General features: G+C 46.3%; 1 protein-coding gene across 1 annotated transcript in view; it reads right to left on the minus strand.

The window, feature by feature from the left end:
* Positions 1–19,721, minus strand: part of ZFC3H1 (zinc finger C3H1-type containing) — a 1,590,362-nt gene that overhangs the window by 564,548 nt on the left and 1,006,093 nt on the right. The window contains exon 22 of the mRNA XM_069628251.1: positions 8,221–8,407. Coding sequence (XP_069484352.1) covers positions 8,221–8,407 — 187 coding nt within the window. The remainder of the gene's footprint in view (positions 1–8,220; positions 8,408–19,721) is intronic.

Raw genomic sequence — 19,721 nt, forward strand, 5'->3', positions numbered from 1 at the left:
TTAGTGAAACATTTGTGATTGGAGTGGGCCACCTCCCTCTGGTCACTAGCCCTTCCTCAGGGTATATCTCTCACCTTGTATTTGTGAGCCATGAGCTCTCCGTCCTGCTTGTCAACGCAGGGGCGCCGTTGTGGATGCAGGCATCCTACGGACCTAGTTACTTCAGTGGTCTGCAGGCCTGCGTGTGGAGCCCAGACCGGCTGCGGTTCTGACTCTGGTTTTTGCTGTTTTCTGGTGAATGAAGAGTGTCATTTCCCTGTAAATTGTAAGAGTCTCTTGTATTCTTTCTCAATTGTCTTTCGGACTCTCTACTGTCCCGTTCCTCCTTTTCCGTGTTTTTTGTTCTTTTCAATGTCCTTTCCTACGCTCAGAATGTGTACAACTAATGTGATGTTCTTTTGTCTCGGCGGGTGTTGCCTCAGCTGGTGTTCGCGATGTGGGCCGCGTGTAGTCTATGCTTGCAGTCGGATGAAGAGCGCGGGGGTGGAGGGGCGCTGAGCCGAGACCCACAAAGATAACAGGTAAGCGCAAAGCGCTGGCGTTGGGCTTGAGGCAATTATGGAGATTGCTAACCTGCTGTCTTTTCTTCGCTTTTCCTATAATGCAGGCTGCAATGGTTCCCTGGAGCGGTATGCCAGTGAACAGGCTGGATGGAGTTCGATGTCCACTGCTTTCAGGTAAGTGCTGGGAATAATGTTGTTCAGTTCTTCCTCATTGTAGATCGCTGGTGTTGTTTGTAGAGCAAGATGTCGGGGTCGGAGAGCAGGTAAGCTGGACACGGTGAGCGTTATGCTGCATGGTGCAGAATAACGTGAAGCACGATTTCCAGCCGGGGCGTGGCTTATATAGCCAGCAACTCCCGAGGGCCCAACCACACCCAAAACACTAGTCTGCATGGGCTTGTTTTGGGAACAGAACTGTAATGCATTTCTCCATGGTGGACTCAGATCAGTACCTGACACTTGCCTTCTTTTCTGCAATGAGCCTGGTGCCAAAGGCGCCAGGACTGGCACCAGGAGTTCCTCCTTATGGCCATTGAGACCCGTGGGGCCATTTTTAGACACTGCAATGTGGCCTGGGGGCAAATATGTAAAGGATCACTAGGGGTAGGGTCACCAGGGGTATGAATTGTGACAAGTTGGAAGTGAAGGCAGACACTCGTTTCATATGGCGGATGTTAGCAAATGAGGTTGGTGGGACTTTTGGGAGGTGGTTAGGGGGCCAAGGGGACTCAAGTGGGAGGAGATGAGAAGATGGCCAGACCAGGAGAGAGGGGCGACTAGTTGGAGGGGTGGGGGGAGTGGTTAGTGTATGAGGGCATCCAGGGTGTGTACAGCTGAGTAGGTTCACCTATAACGGAGAATGGAGAGGGGAAAGAGGTACAGAGGTTAGTGAAGAGCATGAATGCAGAGCCTGGGGAGTCCAATTAGATGTTGAAGTCACCCAGTAGGAGGAGGTTGGATATGGATGAAAGTAAGGAAGGTGATAATGTAGCAATTAGAGAATATAGGAGAAATGTAGAGAGCCATAGGTCGGCAGAGATTCGGACAGGAAAGAGGAGTGGCTGCACAGAACAGTTCTAGCTTAACTCAACGGAGGTCTACTACGAGACGGCAAAATGGAGACACAGCACAGAGAAATGCAGGAGGTGCACTAATGTAATACAAACACACCTAAATCGGATTTTAAAAATGGAGGCACAACACTGAAATGTTTGAGGTGCACAGAAGGAACAAGTTAGTTACCTATAAATGTTCTCCAGCATGGGTCTGGCATCTATTCACATGCTCATGAATATTCCAAGTCGTCCGGCTGGGAATCATCGGTAAAAGAAAGAAAAAATCAGGTTTAATTTCTGAACTGTCTTTCTCCTAACAACCAATCACTAAGCTCTGGGTCATACTGCCCCCAGCCAATGACTGCCCTCTACCTTAGCCCCTCCTCAGGCAGCCATCTTCAGATTTGGTAGTAGGTAAAGTGGCAATAGGACCAAGAGTAGGCAGGAGGGTTTGCATGTGAATCCATGCCAGAACCATGCTAGAGAAAAATAGTTACAGGTAAGTAACTTGTTGCTTCTCCAGCATGAGGTCTGGCATGGATTCACATGCTCATGAATAAAGAATACATAGCAGTACAAACATGCACAACCACGGGAGGTGGCAAGGCTCAACATAAGCATTTGTTACCTCCTCACTAGACTCGCCCTCAAGCGAACAGGTTGCACAGCACTGCTTGGCCGACTCTGGACTCCTCCCTGGAATTCCTGTTGACGCAATAGAAAGGTGTGCGTCGACCTTCACGTAGCAGCCCTGCAGATGTCCAGCAGGGGCACACCAGACAGGAACGCTGTTGTAGCAGCGATCGCCCTGGTTGAATGGGCTGTTGGGCGGCCAGGCAGCGATCGCTTTGCCAACCGGTGACAGTTGGTGATGCAGCCTGAGAGCCACCTGGAAATGGAAGCCTTGGACAGGGCCTTCCCCTGGTTCCCAGGACCAAAGTTCATAAAAAGCTGAGGAGTTTCTCCGAAAACACTTGTGCAGGCCACCAAACTTCAGCGCTCTAGCCACATCCAACAAGTGCTAAATCTTTCCAGCCGGCGACAAAGGCATCGGAAAAAACACAGGCAGCACCAAGAGTTTGTTTAGATTAAAGTCCGACGGCACCTTGGGCATGACGGAGGGGTGCGTCCACAGCACCACCCTCGCCTCGTGGAAAGTCAAGTAAGGTGGATTACAGGAGAGTGCCTGCATCTCACCCACTCGTCATGCAGCGGTGATGGCCACGAGAAAAGCTGTTTGCCACGACAGAAACTTGAGTGGAACGGAATGCATAGGGTCGAACGGGCATCCCATAAGCCTAATAAGTACCATATTGAGCTCCCACGCCGGGGCCGGTGCCTTCACCAGCGGGAACAAGCGGATTAGTCCCTTGACGAATTACTTGACCAACAAGTGCGACCACAAGGAGGGTCGTCCTGGGGTTCTGGTGTAGCGGGAGATAGCTGCCAGATAAACCGTGATGGCGACATGAGCCAGCCCTGATTTGGCCAATGACAGCAAATACAGAAGTACCTGAGGAGCCGTGACCCTCAGAGGGTCGATCTTCTGGGAACTGCACCACATAGCAAATCTCTTCCACTTAACTGTAGCATTTCAAAATAGATGATGCTCTAGCCTTGGCAAGAGCTTCCTTGCAGTCTGCCGGGAGATCGTAGCCACCGAATCCTAGCGCTGCAGGAGCCAGGCCTTCAGGTACAGAGACCCTTGATCGTGGAGAAGAATGGCACCTCCTTCCCTGGCGATAAGATCTGCGACCATGGCAACTTTGGTGGGACGCCGACATGCTGAGAAGGTCCAGGTACCAGCTCTGCCTCGTCCACGCCAGTGCGACGAGGATCATCTGGCACCGGCTGAGTTGACTGATGACTCGCAGTAACAACGGCAAAAGAGCGAACACATACACAAAAAGGCCGTCCCACAGGAACGGGAATGCGTCCCCAAGCTCCCCTGCTGGCAAACTTGGTGTTCTTCGCCGTCGCAAACAAGTCGATCTGGGGATTGCCCTATTTGAGCAAAATGTTCTCCACTAGGTCTGCCTAAGTTCCCACTCGTGGCAAGAACGACGATCCCCGAGACATATCGGCAACTGTTTTCTTTACTCCTGTCAGATGAAACGGGATGAGGAACATCCCCATGGCGACGGACCAGTGCCAGTCCTGCACCTCTTTGGAGAGCAGTGGGGATCTGGTGCCCCCCCCCCCCTGTTCCCTGATGCAAATACATCATGGTGGTATTGTCTGTGAAGACCCGCACCACCTTGCCCTTGAGGGATGGCAGGAACGATTTGAGGGCCCAAAACACTGCCCGTAGCTCCTGAACGATGATGTGCAGCGTCTTCTCCTCCGGAAGCCACAGGCTTCTGGCGTGAAGACTTCTGGTGTGGGCTCCAGGGAAGCGTCTGTCGTGACAGTCACCTGGTGCAGTGGGGCCTGGAAATCTGCGCCTGCGGTCCTGTCAGAGCGCACGCCCCACCACATTATTGCCCGACGGAAACCCTCGTTGAGCGTGATCCTGTCCTGGAAGCTTCCAGACACCTGAATCAAACGGGCGTCGAGGAACTCCTGAAGTGGGCGCATCCAAAACCTACAGAGTCGAATGAAGTAAATGCATGATGACATCATGCCAAGCAGACACTTGATGGCCCTCATCATAGCGATCTTCAGAGCTAGCAGCCATTACACCTTGCCTAGGATGGCCGCTACTCTTAAGCTGGGATCTCAGGAACAGCACGTCCTGCGATGGAGTCAAGCAGGACTTTGCATAATTCACCGTCAGTAGGCGGATGGTCCTCGGCATTTGGTCAACGGCGATGCCCCTTGAGCTGGCCCAGATGAGCCAGTCGCCCAAGTAAGGGTAAACATGGATCCCTTGTCGTCGTAGACGGGTCGCCACTGGCGCCAGGCACCTGGTGAAGACTCTGGGCACCGACTACAGCACGAAGGGAAGGGCCTTGAATTGGTAATGCTTACCGTGAACGACAAAGCGCAGGAACCTGCAGTGTCCTTTGTGAATGGGGATGTGGAAGCACGCATCCTCTAGATCTGACGACGACAAAGTCTCCGTCGTCCAGTTGTCTGAGCACATGGGAAGAGTGACCATTTGGAACTTCTGGGACTTTATGTACTTGCATAGTCGTCGCAAGTCGAGAATGGGCCCCCAGCCCCCGGTCTTCTTTCGCTCAAGGAAGTACCTTGAATACACTTCGGAGCCCCAGAGTCGGCTTGGAACTAGCTCCATCGCCCCTTTCTTTAGCATGGCCTGAACCTCCAGCAGCAGATTAGGGACGTGATTTTCTTGCCGGACCATTGGTGGTATTTGGGCACATTTCCGTTGAAACTCTAGAGTGTGTCCGTGGGCGAGAGCAGCCAGCACCCAACGGTCGGTGGAGATGGAGTTCCACACGCTGACGAAGTTCGCCAGCTGGCCTCCCACTGGGGTGCACGGGTGGGGGCCCGAGGTGCCGGTCAGTTCATTCTTGCTTGGAGGTCGACGGGCCGCCTTGGGGTCCTTGGCGATGACAGCAACCTACTCCGAAGGCCTTGGAGCAGCCCCTGTTGGTCTCTTGGGCAGAGGAGTGGGAGGGTCGACGGTAAGAAGAGGAGCCTCCACCGTAATCCTTCGAAGATCGGGCAGACTTGCCTCCTGACGACCGAAAGGACGGCCATCGCTGCTGTAGCGTGCCCAGGGCACGCGCCGTCTCCGTGAAGATGGCTGCCTGAGGAAGGGATTAGGTAGAAGGCGGTCATTGGCTGGGGGCAGCATGACCCAGAGCTCAGTGATTGGTTGGTGAGGAGAAAGACATTACAGAAATTAAAATGATTTTTACTTTTACCGAGGATTCACAGCCTGACCGGGAATATTCATGAGCATGTGAATCCATGCCAGACCCCATGCTGGCGAAGGAAAAGAAACACACCTCAACCCGATTCTTTAAAATGTGACATCACATCATGACATTTAAAGAAATATTACAGTCAAATATAAACTACAAAACCGCATTATGAAGCAATTATTCACATGCTGATTTGGAAAAAAGAAGTATTTTAATTATATGAGAAAGGAAATGATTGAATTTCTGAGGTGCAAATGAACAGGGCGTGGGTTCCAGATTATAAGGGTCAGGCTGGGCTACTAATGAATGAGCCAGGGCAGAGCTCAAGGGATACCCTTGTATCTAACCGACTCAAGAGCCTCCCCTCCATGAACATAAGGTCAGGAGAAAGCAGGTTAAGTGAAAAAGCGGCACAGGTTATATCAGACTACCGAACTGTGGGAGAAATTCTGTACCAGCATGCAAATAAGTAACGGTATCAAACTTTATTGTTGCTGCCTGGTTGCACGCGATGTAATGGATTAGAGGCTGCAAACAGAGACCCAGACAATGACAAGATGCAAGTGTTGCTTAAAGGTACCTCCCCTGTATTGCTAGGACACAGCTACAGCTCTCAGGCAGGTTCTTCAGCAAATAATAGAGGTGAACAGAAACCGTAGCTGGCAAGAACCATTGCAACCAAGATATTGAATCAAAGTTCATTCAGAAAATAATTCAGATCAGAACTCTTTGTCCCTTGGGAAACTTCACAGGGTAGCCTGGAATTACTTTTTCCAACAAGGATTCTAGGTCAGAATTAGCAGCATGAGTAACCACAAATGCAGCTGTCCACAAAGTAAAATTTAAATGCCACAACTTAAAAGAAAAAGTTATCAAATAAAAAAATGTAGGACAAACGTTTAAGAAAAAGAAATAACAGTGAAACACTTAGTGGAACAAAATCTGATCCTCCAGGGAGGAAGAAAAATTAAATTAGTATGAGGCATGGTTTTTTCAAAGGTTTAGGTAAAAGGTACCCTTGTGCACAACTGAATTCTTAAAAGTAATCTTCACCTTTGGAAACAGGTCCAATCCTGAATAAAATACAGGTGAAAATATGGAAATCGGTCCTTGGTTTGCCCATGTATCTCCCCAATTCCATTCTCATACATGATTTGGGCTTGTACAGTCTGGCTGCCAAATTTGCCTGGAGATTGTTAACCAACTTTCCCAAGATGTCTTTTCTGCCTGCTAATTCCCTGTATGAAGATTTTCATGCAATGCTTGTCAAATCCTGTCCTATTTCAATTGTACATTTTCATACACGTATGAAGAACATCTTAGGATCCATGAATATGGAGACCCACGATCTTCTCTTGCGACCTGCTTTAGTAAAAAATATTTTTTTTTTAAAATGCATGGGCTGCCACTTCAGATGCAATAGCCAACTATTCATCTTTCGAAGAATATGCTAAGTTTAGACATGCACACGATCAACAGACACTATATTACAAGTTTTCCTTGCAACAAAGCCAGAAATATATATGTATGACGTTTAGACTAGATTTGTTACACACAGGTCATCGAACTAAAAATTGGAAAACTAACCTCGCTGTTTAATCAGAAGGTGTTTGTCCCTTTTGTGCTGGCCAGGATGCACTTGAAACACTAAAATATCTTTTCTTGTTTTATCCATATTTTGAACAGCAGAGCATGTTTATTTTAGGTGCTTACATTAAGGATACAACAATACATTCTCGTAATCTAACTTGGATGAGCTGCATGTGGGGAAACAGAAATGCTATCATTTTTGTAACAGTTCGAATGGTAGCCTATATTGAAGACCATTGAAGACCAACTTAAGGATAAAGAATGAAACCTTAAAGTAAATTGTGGTCTTGGTCGACGCCCAAGGGATGAAACTTGCATGAGTTAATCCAAAGGTTGACTGCACGGCAACAAAGGTTGACTGCACGGCAATGAGAATGCTTTCTACTATAATCAGTTTATAATGGTATGTTTGAATCACCTTGACTCATTACCTTTAATACAGTTGCGATGTGTTCAACTTGTAGGACATGGTCATGTTAGTGATGCATTTCCATCCTTATGTATAGTAAGAATGCTTGCAAGCGAGTGAGCAATATGTGAATTTGATGAGACTTTGCAAAGATTATCCAAATAAGTGTTTTGATATCAGCAATTGAGAAGTAAGCTTATGCACGTGGTATATTTTTCCAGACAGGTGTTATTTTCAGTTCTGTTCTTCCTGTTTACTAATTTTAATGTTTGGGTTATTTTTAAACCTGTTTTAGTGTGGTTTACATCTTTTGTTTTTAGGGAGACTTGTTTTATTTTTAGTCTTTCTTTTTATTCCAGTAGATTGGTCACACATTTTCCTTCTGTTTTTAAAATGTTTTGTTGGTGTGTGGTTAAGAGGTTAAGTGTGGTTTATTTTAAACTTTTTTTCTTCTTCTTTTCAATTGTTTTGTCTTGTCATTCCATGGAATGCTTCTATTGTGAAATTAAAGGTACCAAAAAGAAATAAAAGGTTAAATTTAAAAACAAAAAAAAAAAATGTTCACCTTTGTTGCAAATATTTGGCCGTTTCAAATCTCCTGAATAGGTTTAAAGGAGATGAGATATGAGGAATCTTACAAATTGCTTTTTATTGCAAGCATATTTAGCTTGAGTGGATTGGGTCTGCTCCCTCAGACACAAAGGGGTTTTTAACACATTAGCAAATGGAAGGAGCATATCATAAACAAACATTGCTAAGACTAATTGCAGCTATTAAATCAAATACATCAAAACATACAGTTTAATAAAACTGAACATTGCTAAGCTTACCGTCCACCAAATTTGATAAGAGGGTGCATATTCCACTGCTGTTTCACACATCTCTTGCACCTCCTCCTTGGTTCCCCTTTTTGAGAAAAGCTTCAGATAATGACACCAAATTTCAGAATTCTCTCTGTTATGTTCTAAGGCTCGAGCCATAACATTCAGCGTAGAGTCCAAACGCTCTGAAGAGGTCCTACAATGTACAACAAGAGGGTTAGAATTCAAGAAATACAAATGATTAGATATACATATATGTGTATATGTCAGATGTTATTTATACAGTAAAACCCTCCCTGGCTATGCGTGTAGTAACATGATTTGCATAGGATGCCATTGAGCTGCTGGTGAGCAGTATTGCACATTGTTTACATCCAAGTAAAGGTTGTTGATACCACACTATCCCTACCCTATGTATGTACCAATGAAGCTCTGCATGTCAAAGTCTTCATAGTGTTCATTTTCTTACAAGACATCCATGTGTGGTCGCAAATTAGTGAGGAAGTACTGTTTAGTAGCTCATGTGGGGAAGATGGGTGGGTGCATGTGACGGCTACAAGAGACAGACTTACCAGGCAAGTAACCTCTGTTTTCTAAGGCTTCTAACTGTAGACTCACATTCTTGGCATAGACTAGCAAGCAGTACCTACAGTACAGTGGCAATATACATTTGTAAACAGATAGTCCCACATGTGGATCTGCCAGTGTTTGTGTCTACACAATAGTTTATAAATATAGGTATTGCAATCCTATTGCTGTCAGCAAATAGCATCTAGAGGGACTTTCACAATCAATGCCAAGGTTGCTTCTGTACCTCTTGTGGAGCGAGCTTTAGGAGTGAAAGGTAGATGTGTGCTAGCTTCTTGAGTTTTGCGCACATTGGTGGATTTGTTAACTGGATTCCCCCCTCCTGGCCTACAGCAAAAGAGACCAAGAACTGACTGCAATCGTGCAGTGACTTTCTTCTGTCCATGTCAAGAGTATAGAATGCCCATTCTCCACATGGTAGAATTGGAAAAAAGGTTAGGAGTTACATGGACTGATTGGCATGGCATTTCGAAATACATTTTAGGGAACGGTGTGCATGTGTTTTTCTGATTTTCCATTAATGGCTCAAAGGAAGGAGCCTTGTGTTCACTTACTCACTGAATGGACTTAATGGTTATTAAGAAAGCAACCCTGTATGTATGAAAGCAAATGTGAGAGCCGATGTGTGGATAGACTCAAAGGAACAACTCTAACAATTGCACACAACACTTTTGAAGTCCCACTCTGGAAATAGGTGTGCCACTTGTGGTATACAAATTTAAACCCCCTCCTTCAAAGCTTTGACAGCTGGGAATTTCCATCACAATACCTTAAGCTGTGATCAGAGTCCAAAAAGTACAGGGGGTAACAGACAAGCTTGATTTTCGATTGTTTGCACCAAACATATCTTCTCCACTTGTTAAAGTAGCAGACACTGGTGTTGGGCGTTCATGCCTCACGAAGTACACCCATACAATAATTGGGAACTTTTAGATGCCCACAATGATCTCAGGAGCCAGGTTGCCAAGTTCATAGTTTGAGGATTTGGGTGAATTTGTTGATGTGTTAGTAGCAGTTCTATTGCAGTGTTCACTAGACACAGTGTTGGGTAAGAATTACATAGTAATGATAAATCTTCCTGACCTGTGTCAATCCCAGAACTGTTTGCTTTACTGGTGGATTATTTTTCCTTATACCTCCGTGAGTGGGAACATTTGTGCACACCCACAGAGTCTTTTACTCTTTTTATGGGTGTCATTTATTAGACTCTCCATAGTGTCTTTTTAATTCTATCCTATGATAACTGATGGCACATACTGCCTATTGTTGCTAGGTTGCCCTTCGGGCTCCCCTTTCAACTTTCTCTGGCTAAACTTGAGCGAACTGCAGTTCATGTTAGGCAAGGTTATATGTAGTAACCCTATGGGAGACTACACCAGCCTTGTCCTCTTGGTAATAGGCAACCCACCTACTAATATAGATCTGTACTACACAAGTTGCCAGAGTGACTGAGCAGCCAGACTTAAGAGGGGTAAATGTGAGCTGTAGAGACGCAACAGATTCACAATTACAAATATCCAAATAATACTTAAACTCGAGATTTTCTAGTAAAATTATTTAATGGTCGGTTTTAAATAAGCCTTCTTTAGAAAGGGCAATATCTAACAGTAAAAATACATTCCATAACACCTACTTCGATTGAAGGTAAGCAAGTAGATACCATTTTGGGATGACTGACTGACACACACACACCCCCAACCCCCTTGAGGTGACTTCAATTAATAGGACAATGTGGACATTGATATATCACTTTTACACTTAATGCAATCCTGAGGTTGTGGAAAAGGAAAAATGTTAGGGAAGGAAAATGTTTAACAGGTTCTCAGATCATATGAATACTTTCCAATCTCCCAATGAAGTCTGGGTTAGACTTTTCCAAGCAATACAAGTTAAACTTATGCACCACCTACCAGGGACAGTTAAAAATAAAGGCAATGGATCAGAAGAGTCCGCAGGGAGCCAGGACAGCCAGAGTCACTTTGCACAATTTCTAGGGAGCTGAGGCACTTCTTCAGATATCACAAAAGTCTTGCACAGTGTGTTAAGAGAGTTTGTAGCAAATGAATCACTGTTAGGCCACACACTCTTTATGCTTGTGAAGGGCAAGGCTGCAAGCAATTCTGCAGAAAAAGCAGCTACTGCAAGTCTCCAGTTAGAACAAGCAAGCTACAGACCAAACAGGTAAGTACCCCTATAGTCAAGACAGTACCTTAGGTTCAAAGTGGATCCAGCTGGCTTCTGCTCAGGTTGCAGTCCTGCAGGTCCTGGGTCTCAGTCGTGGGGACAAAAGGGAGGACGTCTAGAGGACTCCTGCATTGCAGTTCGAAGGGCAGCAGCGGTTATGCTACCAGCAAACACTACCGCAATTCTTGGCCACCTTGTGGGCTTCCCTTGCTTCGCTTCTGGGGTCCAGCACTCTATTGAGGGGGCTCAGGCCTGGGTCGTCCTGCTTCAGGAGGGTCCTCAGGATCTTCCTGGAGCTCGTGTCTGGCTTAAAGACAATTCACTTGTTTCTGGGTTTCCTGACCCCTGGCACTTGGTTACAGCAGCAGCAAGGAAGTACAACCAGCTGAGAGGGGTTCCAGCAAAGTTCGTCTTGGGGTCGGTTGGTTCCACCAACCCAAGGGAAGAAGTCTTCTGTTCAGGGCTTCTCTAGTCGATATGAAATTGGAGCTTTAGCACTGCAGCAGGGCTTCATCGGGCAGCTCAACGGTCCAGGAGGGTACAGCAAGCTTCTCTTCCAGTTTCTTTCATCAGATGTTTCTTCCAGTGGTCGACTCTGCCTTCTGTTCAAGAGACCTCGCCTTTTATTCAGGTTTCTCCCATTCATGCACAGCATAGCTGTCACTCAAAGCAGGGTGGCTGTCCTCCAAGAACAATCATGACTGGGTGCATTCAGGTCATCAAGGAGACTAAGCACAGGGAGTTTCAGGCACCTCCCTCGCTTCCTGCACATCCAGATACACTGGAGACAGAGGAAGGTTTCAGCACTGAAACCCGCCAAAGGCAAAACCCAAGAAAGACCACACAAGCAAGAAATGGTGGACAAAGACGACTGGGGCCATTTTGACAAAATGGGCACCCATGAGTGCAATACTGCAGCCGAGGATTCAGCCTGCGGTAAAAACGCACAATGGTAGGGCAATTAAACCACTGCCACCAGGCATTAAATGTAGTGAGGGTAACATTAAAAAATGTTACATGATTAGATAGAAAAAAGTAACCCCCCTGCCCCCTACAACTTCCACATAAGATGGGGTGTACTGGATCTACATAGAAAAAACAGATAATTAAAGACAATTTCACATTACTACTCTTGGGAACAGTAGTTTACCCAAGAGAAGTTTAAACCTTAAAATAAATCCAAAGGACTTCTCTGTGACACTGCACTGAAGGTGCAGTGTGTCACAATACAAAAGGTAATGCCTATGGAGTTTGTCGGACTTCAAAATCAAAAGAAACAGAGTCCGAATCAGATCAAAAGTACATGAGAGAAAGAAAAAGGTCTCACTCACTCCAGGATAAAAATCTAAAGTCCTAAAATCCAGCAAAAGAGCTCGGGCTCTGTAAGGTTGAGGGGAATTAGCACAGAAATAAGAAATTCTCACTAACAGTTCCCAGGGGTAGAAAGGATCTTTGGATCCCTTTTACTTTTTATTTTGTGAAACCAGCGCACCCCACCTTATGTGGAGTGCTAGGGAGATGCAATGCATCACCGTTCACACTAAAACCATAACAATTCTGTTACAGGGACAAGCTTACTTTCAATGGCTGGTGGCAGTGATAACTTGTTTTAATTTAGTGCACCTTTACCGCAGGCTGTGTACACAGCTGCAGTATAGGCACCCAAGGGTGCTCATTTTATCAGTCTTCTTTTTTCACCATGTTAGTGTTTCTTGTTCATTCCCCTGACATGCAGGGCGGGAAATTCCTTTGTGGGATTTCTATCTTCGGCGGTAGTCCCCTGGACTCCCCGTCCAGGCTCCAGTCTGTCTGTGAAGGCAAGAAGCGAGGGAGGAGTCCAAAACTCAGCAGCCCTTTGTCTACCTCCTTGACTGAATGGGGATGAATCCTAGTGGGGAGCCTGGCTGCCCTGATTGAAAAATCAGACCGCCCCTTGTTGTAAAATGCAGGGAGAGAATGCAGAAGTTGTGCTGTAGTTCCTGTTAAACTGCGAACTCGGGAACCTGAAGACAAGTCGACCACTGGAACTGAAAACCAAGAGGATGAAGGAAAAGCAGCCGAGATGATTTCCAAACGACCAGACAGCCTGCTGTGTAACCAGAGCCTGCCGTAGCCCTTACCTCCAATCGACCTGAGAACTCTGAAAATGACGACCCTGGCCCAGAGCCTGGCGAGACCCACTAGACTCACGACAACCCACATTTTGAGCCATCCCACGCATTGCTGCGAGCATGCGGGGCTGCAATACCCCAATACCCTGGTATCTCGAGCCATTGTGCCGGTGCATGGTCTTTCGAATTCCGAATCTCGCTGAAACTTCATGGGCATTCTGGTGCATTTCCAGAGACACAAATCGAGTACGAAAAGTTCCCTGACCAGAATGCTGGACCTTTGTAACGGCAAGAATCCCAATGTGATGTTCTGTCTTCTTCTGTGCTCCTTTAAAAAGGCAGCAAATCCGCAGAGCCGCATTCAGCCACAAGAAAAACCTTGCCTAGCGCCTTCTCCATTGATCCCTGCTGCAAAGTTCCTTCTGAGGTCTTGTTTTCAGTCACCACAACAAGGAATCCACTGGCCAGGTTTTTGGTTGCAGATCCTGAAGTCATCCTGCTGCAAAATCTTCAATGCTGAGGTACTGTGTTGGCTTGGGTATGTATTTACATTAAGCATCTTGATTCCTGTGTTTGTGGGTTGTTTTCTGCGATGGGTAGGCCTCTCGTCCAGTTCACCCAGTCCCACTGCTAGAATCCTGCTAGGGTGTCTTCTCTGAAGCCCCTGGATCCACCTCTAACTCTAGAAGAAAAGTACTCACCTGTTTGCCCAGTCTTCCTGAGGAACTAACCTGTTCTGACACCGTTTGTTAGACACTAGATCCTAGTGACCCCCCCCCCCCCCCATTCTGCCACGGAGAACACTCATGCTCCAAGAATAAGGGAAAGACTTAAGGGATGTGGTCTTTTGCCTAGAAAAGAGAAGGGAGTAGTTTCTTACCTGTAACTCCATTTCTCCAGCGTTGGTATCTTACTTGGATTCACATGCTGTGAATATTTCTGTTACGCTCACCTGGTTCCCACGGGGACGTCGATCTGGACTGGCCTGGTGCCATGTAGAGCCGAGATGACTGACTGGACACCCCCACTTACTTAGTTTGTCGGCTCGTATGAATATCTTTCTGCAAAGGAGAAAGGGAATTAACCTCCCGTAATTCGAGCGTTAACCCACCTTCCACTCCCGTTGTCTGCCCACTGACCACTCCCGATGTTCCCTCTTGTTCTCACCTGATGGTTTAGAAAGGTGAGCTCTCCATCCTGCATCGGGCGCAGGGACGCGTAGACGACCAGTTACTTCACAGGCGTGGAGGAATTGGTGAGTTCCAGTATTGACTCTAGGATCCAATAGTTTGTAAGAGTTCAAAAGTCTGATCTTCACTCTTTCCGATTCCTTGTAGGTTGCCGACTTAACCACCACGAAGAGTCCAAAGGGCAGTTGGTGAGAGTCAGGTAAGTCTATAGTGGTTTTCCCCTTAGGGGCCGGGGTACGGCGATGATGCAGAGTTAACTGCGCCGACCCGAGATGAGGTAAGTACCCCCCCCGTGGTAACCCGTTAAGTCTTTGGGGGTAGCTTGTATTGCCCTTTTGCATTCCCATGCTCACCTGGCTTTTCTTGTCCCCTTAGATATCGGAGAGCGGTTTGGGAATGCAGAGTCCGCGATGGAGTGAGAAAAAGCTGCACTGGATGGTGAGTACAGCGCGGCGCTGCGAGGTGCGTGACGATGCGCGTGCGATGACTCCTTCAAGATCGACGGCGCAATGGTTCAAGAATTCAGGTAAGGTTTCAAGTTTGAACCTCTTCTTCCTTCTTTTCGTTTCCAGGTGGTCCAGGACTGAAGCGGGCGTGGCTGAAGACTGGAAGATGCTGGAGGCACGGTGAGCGTTACGCTGCAGAATGCAGAATAACGCGAAGCACGTTGGCTGTCCGGGCGTGGTTTAAATAGCCTAGGAAGAAGTCCCAGGTAAGTATTCTTCCACAGCCCCCACCCGAGAAAAAAGTAGTCCCTTAAGTAAAATAGTCCCTCCTAAGCCCCATTTGGCTTGTGGCTTTGTGCAGCATGGTCTGCACCAGGTGAGTATGCAGCATGGTCTGCATTAGGTAGTTTTTCTGAAAACTCTGCACGCCAAACCAGGTTTTGTCCTTTTCTTGGGCTTCCACACAGAAGCCCTCCTTTAGGCACCTGAGAGTCTGGGTAGGCAGTACCCGAGGGAGGGGTTTTAGGACCCCTGCCATGGGTTCCCTTGGTAACCCAAGTCTCACACGTCTGATTGGCTAAGGGGACTGGCCTTGCCAGGCCACCCACCCTGCTGTGTGATTGACAGCCAGGCTGTATGAATGGGGGAAACTGCATAAAAAGCAGGTCTCTGGGACTGGAAGAGCAGAGTCGCCACTGGAACGAAAGAACCTATGAGACACTGGACGAAGAGGACCCCTACAACGACTGAACCGCCTGGTGAAGCCCTGCTGCAAGTCCGAATCTCAAGAATTGGACGACAGATCATCCTCCAGGAAACTTCTTCCCTTGAGCTGGTGGGACCAACCAGTTCACCCAAGCTGCAAGCCAGGACCCCTCCTCTGGTCGAATTCACTGTACAGAGCTACAGTGGGCCGGATAGCCAGGAAGGTCGGACCCTGCTTGGGTTTTAAGGAGCGCACCTTTTACCCGTTTGGCACTGCTGCTGGCTTCTTCCCTGGGTAGTGCAGGATCCTCCAGTCTTCCTACTTCTGATCAGTCTGAAAGTCGCTTCAGGAACCGTGAGCCTGCAGGAACTACCAGGAACGTCTGCCTCAGCTACAACCCCCTCTCAGTTTTAAGGTACTGTGCAAATCCAGTTGTGCGTTTCGTTGAACCGCGGTGAAAGTGTTTGAAATCTTTCTCCAATCTGAGGACTTGTCCTATTCTTTTCGAACTAACTTTTCTACCAACCAGATTCATCTGGAAACCGTGCCAAAAACTTTACCGCGAACTACCCTGAACTGTATTATCTTGAGCAAAAGACTTTTGAACCATTGACTTTGGGCCTGAGCCTTTTCCATCTGATTTTATCATTGTAGTCTCTCTTGTTCGCTTGCCCTGAGTACTTACCCGTTGGTGTGGGTTCATTTCTGTTAACTTTTGTCTTTCCCTCCCTTTTAAATTGCTGTAGTGCCATTTTGCTCCCACTTCATTTTGTGAGCTTAACTTGTCTGGAATTTAAGGGACGTTGTGTGGTGTATTAAGAATGTGATTTTTAAACTGCTTAGAAGAGTGAACCGTTATACAACTGAAGAGTGAAATAAATGTATATTCTTTTACTTGAAAACCTTGAGTCAGTGTTTGCCTGTATCATAGTCATTGCTGTCCTTGTGTAACTTTTTGATACTGTTAACTTACTCTCGAGGTAAGTTTGGCTTCTCTGCTACCACTTTAACTGTGTAGTACAGGCTTGTAGCAAAAGTGAAATTGTACTGTCACTTATAGTCTTAATTGAGTGTGGTGTTCCCAAAGGGTACTGCATATAATTCTGTCTAACACGGCGTACTGGTCTCCCCTCCCCCGTCATCAACAACCCTTTTGACTCCATCTGTGACGATAACAGCAGCAGACCATTGTCTGTCAGAGTCGCGGACGGCGCCGACGACACCACTGTCGACGATGGGACCGTAGATTGCAGCACTATCGTTGACGATGGAACAACAGTCGACTAACTCGCCGTCGGAACCATGTCCCCTGGCTTTAATTTCACCGGAGACCTGGATTTTTTTTTGGAAGAACCATAACAGTGCTTTGAAGACTCCCGGCTGGACGAAGACTTGTGATGGTCCCTGGATGACGAGTGCTTCGACAAAGACTTTGTCGGCTTGACTTGGTCTTTCTCTGACCCCGTAGACTTCTCGGGCCTACCACCAGACCCCTTGGACTTGTCCGGCCGACCATGCTTGGACAACGAAGAGCCACTCACCCCCTTCGAATGATGCGGCCTAGTCAAAGACTTGCTGCCTTTTCCCCACCAGCGACGCAGGCAACACTGCCCGATGCTTCTTAGTAGGGGGTTCCACCGACGTCGCTCGGCGATGCTCCGCGGACTTTTCCGCTCTTCCTGAAGACTGGCTGCCCCGGCCTAAGCCCACCTCACAAGCCGGGTACGTGCCCTCATTAAGCCAACATAGGAGCTGTTGATTACGGTCTTTCAAGGTCTTCTGCGAAAACCCCTGACATATCTTGCAGGCATCCGCCGATTGATGGGGGTAGAGACAGTAAAGACAGTCCAGATACCCACCCCCTTCGTACACCTTCATGCCACAGGTAACAAAAGGCTGAAAAAGAGACTTCTTCTGGGCTACCAATGACATCCTACCTACGAAGAAACACAAGATGATCCCAACAGTTTGGAGACGGTTGAAATCTGAAGGGAAGCCGCAGGGCGGGGCTATTTATACCAGACATCCTATTGGTGGGGCCTAAAGCACCAAAAAAGGACACGGATAGGGCACTTAAGTGTCAAAGTTTTCCATAGGAAAATGCCAAGTTAAAAAGTTAGAGGTTTCCCAGCCTGACAGGGAAATATTCACAGCATGTGAATCCATGAAAGATCCAATGCTGGAGAAGTGTTTAAAAGTTACTTACTTGTAATATAGTTGGTTGGTAACTAACCGAGAGTGAACAGTTACAAATGTTTTTAGTTAACTTGGATGTGTGATGCATTATTCTCAAAAGTATGTATAACACCTTTCTTTCGATAGAAACAGTTTTGCCATTCATACAGAAAGTAGGTGTGGAGGTATATTACTCTCCTGTGATTTGGTTGTGCCTCTTCCCAAAAGTAAAGTGTTGGTTTCACCAGATTATTCCTGTTAGGATAATTGTGCCAGTGTCCCCCAACTGGGTCTTGCTTCCCCTGACTTGCTGTTAGCCTGTCCAGATTAAGTCTGCATTATGTCTCACCTACCTAGAATAACCGAGTAATTCATAAAGTGTAACATTGAGTTTTGCTTTCCCTGTGCTACCTAAAGAAGGGCCTCAGCTCAATGGGCATTGTTAAAATTGACTTTGGCTGTCCTGGCCCGCTGTAGACTCTTCTAACCCATTGAATTTGGTTCCAACTGTCCATCATAGGTAGTACATAAGTTTAACTTGTATTGCTGGGAAAGATCTAACCTGGACTTCATTGGGAGATTGAAAAAGTATATGGGTTTTACTTACCTTGAGCTAGCTGTGTGCTATCCAAAAATATGTTACAACAGTTACTGCTTATCTCAATCTGTTTCACGGATCTCAAAAGCAACTTTAACTGAATATTACATCCTTCGGTTTTACTCATCTAGTATAAATGTGTTATCACAATAGTAGTTATAGGTTTTTACTGTACCTAGAATAAATGTTCCACCATTCACAAAACATATTGTCCAGTTGAATGATAATGTAATGCGTTACTGAGCGTCACTGTACAACTAGTAGGGTCTACTACCCTGTAATTACTTCATTTTAATTTGAAAGTAAGCATTGTGTTTTACTCCCCAAGAATAGGTGTGACCTATATTGAATGTGTATGAAAAGGTTGGACTTCTCTAGAACTACCGTTGGGTGTTCCAAATAAGGTTTATGCTTTGGTCTGAACCTTGAAGCATAGCGTTGTGTGTTTATAATTGTGATTACATATAATGTGTGATAGTACTTAATTACCCCTAGATGTATCTGGACCTACTTGTATTTAAATAAACCATTTATTTTTACATACATATGGTTTCAGTGTTTCTTTGGACCATCTGTATTACAAGTTCATTTTTACAGATTCTACAGCCCTCTCTCCCTCCTAAAATAGACTGGCTGCTTGGTCTACACTACCCTGAACTCAGGTGGTGCAGCCTTATACTAAGAGTGGAGTCTTGTACGGTCTCAGTTGAACGGTTTTACTAACACCTTCATAGGACTTCAGAAAAACTGTCCCAACAACCACCACATGATCAAATACCACCTAGTGACTGAGCACACACTGATAAGCACAAAAGAAAAAATTACATTAAATAACAAGACGAAAACAGTTATACCCAGCACCATAGCTTGCTAAAAACGACTCTACAGGGCTGCAAACTACCACTGGAAATATTAGACACCAACAGGACACAAGGAACGCACAGCAAAAAGGCAGAAACATACGAAAGGAGAAACATTTGAAACACTGTCACCCCATACATCACCAGAACCCATGGAGAGCTACACCAACGGCAACTAGACACAGTAGAGTAGCTAGAAAAGTCAGACCCAAAACAAAACCTGGCAATCTACTCAATGACGAATCAGACCCAACAGAAAAGATCCCACATTCTGAGAACAATGAGGCAACGCCTCAACAAAGCCACACACAGACTATTGCAAGAACAAAGCAGAACACTATTCCAAAAAGAAAAAAAGCCACTGCAACCTAATCAACGCAGGATTGATGTCCATACACGTTAGAGATCTATAATCTACTCAATGACTATGGAATCGACATCCTATTCATTACAGAAACCAGGCTAGATGACGGCGACAAAGTCGCACCACAGAGCCGTTTGCCCGATCACTTCAAATGTATACAGGTAAATAGAAAATGAAACAGAGGGAGGACTTGCAGTAGCCTGCAAATTACACATAAAAAAAGGAACAGGTGAACATCCAGAACTGTGAATGTTTCATCCTTCACCAGACATCGGACCCACAAACAAA

Source organism: Ambystoma mexicanum, chromosome 12 (assembly GCF_040938575.1).
Source record: "Ambystoma mexicanum isolate Mex_15411 chromosome 12, UKY_AmexF1_1, whole genome shotgun sequence".
NCBI lineage: Eukaryota > Metazoa > Chordata > Amphibia > Caudata > Ambystomatidae > Ambystoma > Ambystoma mexicanum.